This window comes from Beauveria bassiana (assembly GCF_000280675.1).
Source record: "Beauveria bassiana ARSEF 2860 unplaced genomic scaffold BBA_S00059, whole genome shotgun sequence".
NCBI lineage: Eukaryota > Fungi > Ascomycota > Sordariomycetes > Hypocreales > Cordycipitaceae > Beauveria > Beauveria bassiana.
This window is the reverse complement of record NW_007930894.1, coordinates 11691-19068: the sequence shown is the minus strand read 5'-3', so window position 1 is coordinate 19068 and position 7378 is coordinate 11691. Positions and strand designations below refer to the sequence as shown.

General features: G+C 34.5%; 2 protein-coding genes across 2 annotated transcripts; one reads left to right on the top strand and one right to left on the bottom strand.

Annotated features, from left to right (window-relative positions):
- Positions 1–1290: 1290 nt before the first annotated feature.
- Positions 1291–2554, top strand: BBA_09584 (PCI domain-containing protein; the record flags this gene model as incomplete). The annotated part of the gene is made up of 3 exons (XM_008604681.1): positions 1291–1558; positions 1613–1868; positions 1939–2554. 3 exons carry the CDS (start codon positions 1291–1293, stop codon positions 2552–2554), a joined length of 1140 nt encoding a protein of 379 aa, XP_008602903.1.
- Positions 2555–2778: 224 nt separating this feature from the next.
- On the bottom strand, positions 2779–4734 carry BBA_09583 (GPI transamidase component GAA1; the record flags this gene model as incomplete). Its single annotated transcript, XM_008604680.1, has 4 exons — positions 2779–3237; positions 3298–4133; positions 4188–4426; positions 4493–4734. 4 exons carry the CDS (start codon positions 4732–4734, stop codon positions 2779–2781), a joined length of 1776 nt encoding a protein of 591 aa, XP_008602902.1.
- Between the last annotated feature and the right edge of the window lie 2644 nt (positions 4735–7378).

Sequence of the window (7378 nt, the reverse complement as noted above, 5' to 3'; positions counted from 1 at the left end):
ATATATATATATATATATAATAATAATAATAATAATAATAATAATAATAATAATAATAATAATAATAATAATAATAATAATAATAATAATAATAATAATAATAATAATAATAATAATAATAATAATAATAATAATAATAATAATAATAATAATAATAATAATAATAATAATAATAATAATAATAATAATAATAATAATAATATAACTTAACTTTTTTAAACTTTTTAAATTTATAATTTAAAGAATACATTTTTTATATTATTTTATATTATTCAATTATTATTAAATAATATTATTTATAATATTATTTTTTTATTTTATATAATTATTAAATAATTAAAATCTTTATAAAAAAAAATAATAAAATATTTTTTTAAAATATTATTTTCTTTAAATTAAGCTATAAAAGTTATAATTAATAAAACTATTATATATTAAAGTTAATATATTAAATAAAGATAGCTATAAGTATATAATTACTACTAGTATATATAATACCTAACTTAAATAGTAGGTATATAGTATATATAGGTATTTTTTTAGGTTTTATATAGAATAGTATTATTTAGATAAGAGCTTTTTACTAGCTAGATAAGTCTTATATAATATACCCTAGTAAGACTTTTAAGGTACTTTAAATTACTAATATATATTATATAAAATCATATATCTAAGAACAATTACTAGAATAGGAAGTCTATTTTTTTTCTACTAATACTAGTTAGTATAACTTAATATAAAAGAACTAATTATCTATATAAATCTTTAAACTAATAAAAATATATTTTTTAAGTAAATTAGTAAGTATTAATAGCTTTAAGAGGTAGTAGTAATAGTGATTTTATTAATAATAGTAGTAAGAGGGGTAGTTTTAGTAATAAGGATACTTAATATATTATATTTTAAAAAGATACCTCTATTTATATATAACTTATACTAAGAGATAAGTACCTTTATAAAGCTACTAGTAGTGTTATATAAGGCTTATCTAGTTAGTAAAAAGCTCTCGTCTGTGTAGCAAAAATGGGTCGTCCGAATAGCACTACTCTTTATGTATTAGCTTACATATGGCCCGTGCTTCGCTCCAGGCAGCCAAGCTTCTACCTTAAGCACCGCGTGTACTGGACGCCGCCGCCAAATCGCTGAAGGTCTTTGTCATTCCCATTCGGCACTTCTCCCCGCAACCAACGGCACGCTAGACGCTGCATCCTAAAAGGCAGTCCGAAATTTCAATTCCGCGACGAGAAGCTTGCTTCAGCAATTTCCAAGAACACTGCAGTTCTCAACGTAATGATTGTCGACGCGATTCCCGACTTCCTCGCCGAGCAGCGCGATGCTGCGCCAGAGGAGTTACAGCCGCTGATACTCGACTTCGAAAACTATTGGGAGAGAAAGCTCTGGCATCAGCTCACTGATGCTCTTGTCGAGTTCTTCAGCGACGATGGCAGCGCTCCTCAACGCCTAGCGTTCTACAGGGTCTTCATCCTTAAGTTTGCCGATAAAATCAATAAGCTGAAGTTGGTGGACCTTGCCTTGAAGACCGCATCGCAATGTAAAGGTATACCTATACAATACCGAACGCTTTGTCATTTACGTACTCATTCTGTGCCAGACAACCGCGAGCGTCTCGAGTTCCTGCAGTCCGTTGCGAAGAAGGTTGACACCGAAGACTCTAAAGACGCTCTAGTCTTTGCATCTGTTGCAGTAGCGCAAGTCAAATTAAGCCTGAACGAGCTTGATGAGGCGAGAAAGGACCTAGACGCGGCGGAGCGTGTACTTGATTCGTTGGACTCGGTGGAGGTTATCGTACATGCTGCTTTTTACGATGCAAACGCCAGCTACTATCAGGCAAGTCACTTTACACAGCAGTAGTTTTGTGCGTGAGTCGCAAGTTTCTAATTGTTAATAGAGGAGGATGGATTTTGCGAACTACTACAGAACTGCCCTGCTGTACCTCGCTTGCATCGACCTTTCGACCATGCCCGAGGACGAACGCCACCGACGAGCATACTATTTGAGCGTCGCTGCACTGGTTTCGAACAGCATTTACAATTTCGGCGAGCTCCTTCTCCATCCAATCCTAGATGTCCTTGCACAGAGCGAAGACGACTCTTGGCTTCGTGATCTCCTTTTTGCCTACAATCGCGGTGACTTGGCCGCGTACGCCGCACTCTCCGACCACATCGCTTCCAACAAGCTACTGAGCGAGAATTCGACCCAGCTGAAGCAAAAAATCTATTTGGCTGCTCTGACGGAGGCAGTTTTCCGACGCCCTCCTCATGACCGGGCTATGTCATTTGCTACGATTTCACATGAGACTAAGGTCCGGCCGGATGAGATAGAGCACTTAGTCATGAAAGCCTTGAGTCTGGGGCTTCTACGTGGAACAATTGACCAAGTGACCAGCGTTGCTCAAATTACGTGGGTACAGCCGAAGGTGCTGGATATGAAACAGATCGGAAGCATGCGCCAACGTCTACTCGACTGGGACTCGAGTGTAAACCAGTTGGGTAACTGGATCGAGAAGGCTGGCAAGGATGTTTGGGCAGCGTAGGCTGAGACAGCCAAGCTTTGACCGGTTCGCCTGTGTAAAACACAATCATAGATGAAACGGACGACGCCACACGTTATATAGACATGGCTGAGCGTTATTTTCGCACCGGCCTAGAGCATTGCAGTTTGCGGAATGCCACTCTGCCATTATAAAAAAAAAAAAAAAGAGAAGCCGTGCGAATATTTTGTAACTATCAAGACGTTACTATGCAGTATTGAAGGTCCCTAGTCTACTGGAGAACCAACTACATTGACCATGCCAAGTACCCACGAGGGCCACCAAACACACCAGACAACAATCGGTGTATACATCCCCCAGACATTCCAACCGAAGCTTGCCTCCATCAGAATGTCAGGAACAGGTATGTTCAAAACCTGAGAGGATGAGTAGACCATTACTGGCGGTGCAATGGCAGTCAACAAGCCGGCAAGCATTAACCTGACAGCGAAGGTCCTCGAGGTTCGCACGTAAGTGAAGGGCGTAGCCAGCATTCCTACAAGAAACGCCAGAGAGAAATTCAGTGTCGCTAACGTCGCAAGTGACATGCCAAGAAACAGAAGAGAGAATGATTTTATCAGTTGATACTGCTGCACAGTCGCTTTGGAAAGTGACAGAAAGTGCGAAATGAGCCACGGTAGCAGGACTGATGTCAATGTGAACATGGCGAAGGCAGGGGATAAGATCTGTCATGGCAAACATCAGTCTTGAAGTCTGAAAAGTCGACGCATAATGAACAAGCATACCGAACTTGAGATGTTGTTGAACGTGAACAACGGTATAACGGAAAGCGTTTGGCATGTTATAACGACGGAGAGGGGTAAAAAGAGATCTCTCTCAACGGTAGACGATTCAGCTCCAATGAAATTCTTCACAACAGGTAATTTGGGGTTACCGGAAGCTTGCGTTTGCGTTTGAGGCACCTGTCCACTCTTAACCCACAGAAAAATAGCCATGATGCTGAAGTTGGCAGCCAAAAGCATGGCGCTTGGAAGGTATGTACCGATGCTGACAAAATGATCTCTGTGGATGAGAAGATAGAAGAAAAAGCTTTGATGCAGATGCTCCAACAAATTGTTGAGACTCCGGAAGGTGCCCTCGACAATCCTTCCCAAAGTCATCTCGTCATGCCAGCCTTCTCCGTATGGCTGCAGGGTGATCGCATCGACATGGTATGGAATGAAGCTGCTATGGGGACCTGTTGCAAGCCCGAGGCTCTGCCTCACCATACTTCGCAGGATCGTATGCAGCCTGTCCTGATAAGTGTTTGAGTGGCTTTCCATGTCTTGAATGGCAGTATGAACCCCCATCTGTCCTCCGGCAATGTTGACCATCGAGTTGATTAGATCCAGATTAGGCAACTGGCCATTGGTTCCGTCGTAAATGATATGAAGCGCTTCAAAGCGATGATCGAGTGCGTAATCGAGAGCTAGAGCGCCTTGAAGTGCACCAGACTTCAATGGTAGCGGAGCAACGTTTCTGGAATCATGTGCGTCGTGATAGGCGTCAACCCATGCTTGAGTTCCGGCTTTGCTGTCGGGCGGAATAAGGATAATGATGTCCTTGGACCAGAGAGACCATCCTGTGGAGCATCAGTCTCGAGTTTTGACAGGCCACTCGAGAAATAAAGACTTACGCTTGAAGTAGCGTGCGAGAGTGAGCGCGAGAGTGACTCCATTACGGTTCATCTCCTCATTGACAGTCTTCCATGCCGCAACCAGAACGATCGCTTCTGTAGCATCGCCGCGAGGCGCTTGAAGAATGCCGTAAATGTTCTCGCCAGAATGCTCATTCCCTGCATAATGGTATGTATAGTTTTGCCGTCCAACTTTGACGCCGACCTCTTTCAGAAAGCTCTCAATCTGGTCATTGATCCTGTAGCGAAACATGGTCAGTCTTAACAGTTTCCCTGTTCCTGGATCAGGATTGACTCGAACCTACTGGTGATTATTTTTGCTTTCCAGTAAATCCAGCTCGCGTCTGTAGGCTCTGAAGACGTTTTGCTCGCTCCCCCCAAAGTATGTGTGCACCTGTCCAGGTAGCAAGGCATTTTCGGATATGTAGGTCCGTCTAGAATAATTCTCGAGCGGAAGTAGGAGGAGCCAGGCAAAGCCCACAGCGATACAGACGAAGGAAAGATATGGGGGTAGCTTAAGCATCCGCGGATCGCGCCGCAGCGCCATAGCAGAGGCTGTTGTGCACGTTAGCTTCGCCAAAAAGCTCAAATTATATCAGCATACAAAGTAACCGTGGCATAGTCGATGCACAGCGACACGTTGCGCGCGTTGATGATGCCGGCGCTTTTGATAATTCTCCTTGTCGCTTTGCCAGCACAAAGGTAGGGGGTACATGTGCCCGCATCCACTTTGCCAAGGGGTGCTGTACATGGCCGTAATTGACCACCACATACAAATACTAGTTAAAAAGTCTACTTTTTCTAATAACTATAACTTTATGACTACTTAATAATAAATTCTAAGATAAATCTAATAACTAAAAGTATACTTTAAAAGTATAGATAACTAGCTTACCTTTATTTATTTATAGCTTATTTAAGTAAGAAACTAAGAAAAGTTTAAGAAGAAAAAGTTAAATCTTTTATTTTTTCTCTTATAATTACTTAATAAAAGAAAATTAGATAAAGGAAAACTATAGTATAGTAATATAAGTTATAAGCTATAATACTAAATTTATTTTAGAATTTATAATTAGGTAGTTATAAAGTTATATTAAAAAGAAAAAATAACGTTTTTAATAGTATTTATATGTGTTGGTTACTTAGTGTGCTGGTTACGGCCATGTACAGCACCCCTTGGCAAAGTAGGTGCAGGCACATGTAGTGCTATTCGGTGCTTTGGCTTCGCCCCCACCTACCTTAGTAGGTAGGTACCTACAGTAGGTTGCCAAAAGTTCCGTACGGTTAGTACTAGCACCACTAAAACATACCTACTTTAATTATAAATAAAATAAGAACTATAACTAGAAAAAATATTTTTAAAATCTAATAAAGTTCTTCTTTACTTAATTTACTTATTTTTAGTCTTTTTTTTAAAAAAGAAAAATAAGCTAATATATTTTTTTTTAAAGGTTAAAGTTAAAAGAGTATTTCCTTAATACTTTTTACTAGTTAAGTAACCTCTATTTAAGGTTTTTAAACTTTATTTATAATTATTTTTATATTTAAATAATCTAAAAATATAAAAAATTATTTTTTAGTAATTATATAAATACTTTTATATTTAAACTTTTTTTTATATTTTTAGAAGAAATATTTATATAATATAAGATAGTAAAAATTATAAAATACTATATATTAGTACTACTAAGTGGAATTTTTATCTCTCTACTATAAGTATAGGTAAGACCTAGCTTCCTAGCTAATGCTATACCTATATATTTACCTAGGTATAGGAGGGCTAAAATTTACTATATAGAATTTAAATCTTATTATATAGCTTTAAACTAGAATAAGACTAGTACTATACTAAATACTAGTACTATATTAGTATAATACTGGTATTTTTTAAATAATTAGTAGCTAGAGCCTATTAGGGCTACTATAATACCTATTATATACCCTTATTCTTTCTATTAATAATAATAAATCTCCTATTAATATTAATATTAATATTAATATAATAAAAATAAATTACTTAATAGCCTTATTTATTATATAACTCTAGGACTTCTAATAAAGGTAGTTAATATAGTAATAGTAGTAGTAGTAGTAGTAGTAGTAGTAGTAGTAGTAGTAGTAGTAGTAGTAGTAGTAGTAGTAGTAGTAGTAATAGTAGTAGTAGTAGTAATAGTATTATAACTTAAAGTAATCTAGTAAGGGTAGTAATATTATAACTTAAAGTATTAATCAGTAGCTAGAGGTAGAGGTAATATAGTAGTAGTAATATTAGTAATCTAAGAGGTATATATATAGGCTTATTCTAATCTATATATAATCCTCTATAAAATTATATAAGGATTTTATATAGGTGTTCCTAATTAAGTATAGGTTAAATAATAAGATTAAAATTATATATAGTATGTTTTAGCCCTCTAGGTATAGTAGGTATTGAAAAGTAAGTAATAGTAAAAGTAGATTTTATTCCTAAATATATACTTTTCAGGGAAATATAATACTCTTAGCTTAACTAATAAAATTCTCTAAAAATATATTAAGATATTTATTAAGAAATTATTTAGTTTTCTTTAAGTCTTTAATTATTTTTATTACTAACTATAAAATTATATTGCTTTTTAAAAGAATAAGAATTTAAAAAATTTAATTATTTTTAATATTCTAAACTTATTAACTAATAAATAAGTTTAAAAATATATATTAATTATAATATAAACATTTTTAAGTTTAGTAGGTATATTATATATTTTAATAGTTATATAAGTTATTTAAATAAAAAGTTATAATTTATTAAATAATATATAAAAAACTTAAAAAAACTAGGTTTATTTAATTTAATATTATTAATTAAATAAACTCTATATAATTAAGAAAATATAATAAGATATAACTTAAATCTTTTATTTAATTAATTATAGTTATTATATTATTTTAATCTTTTATATTTAATTTATTCTTTATTATTAAAATCTTTAAGTCTTTTATTAATAATAGATTATATTAAATTTATAAATCTAGTTTTATTATTTAATTATAATAATTAAAAATATATTATATTCATAATTTTTAATATTTATAAGGTCAAGCTCTTTAATATATTTTTAGTTCTTTTTTATAAACTATATTTAATCAGTTATAGTTATTTTTAGCTAGCTTTTCTTACTTTAGAGTAGTATATTAGTTAGAATTAACTA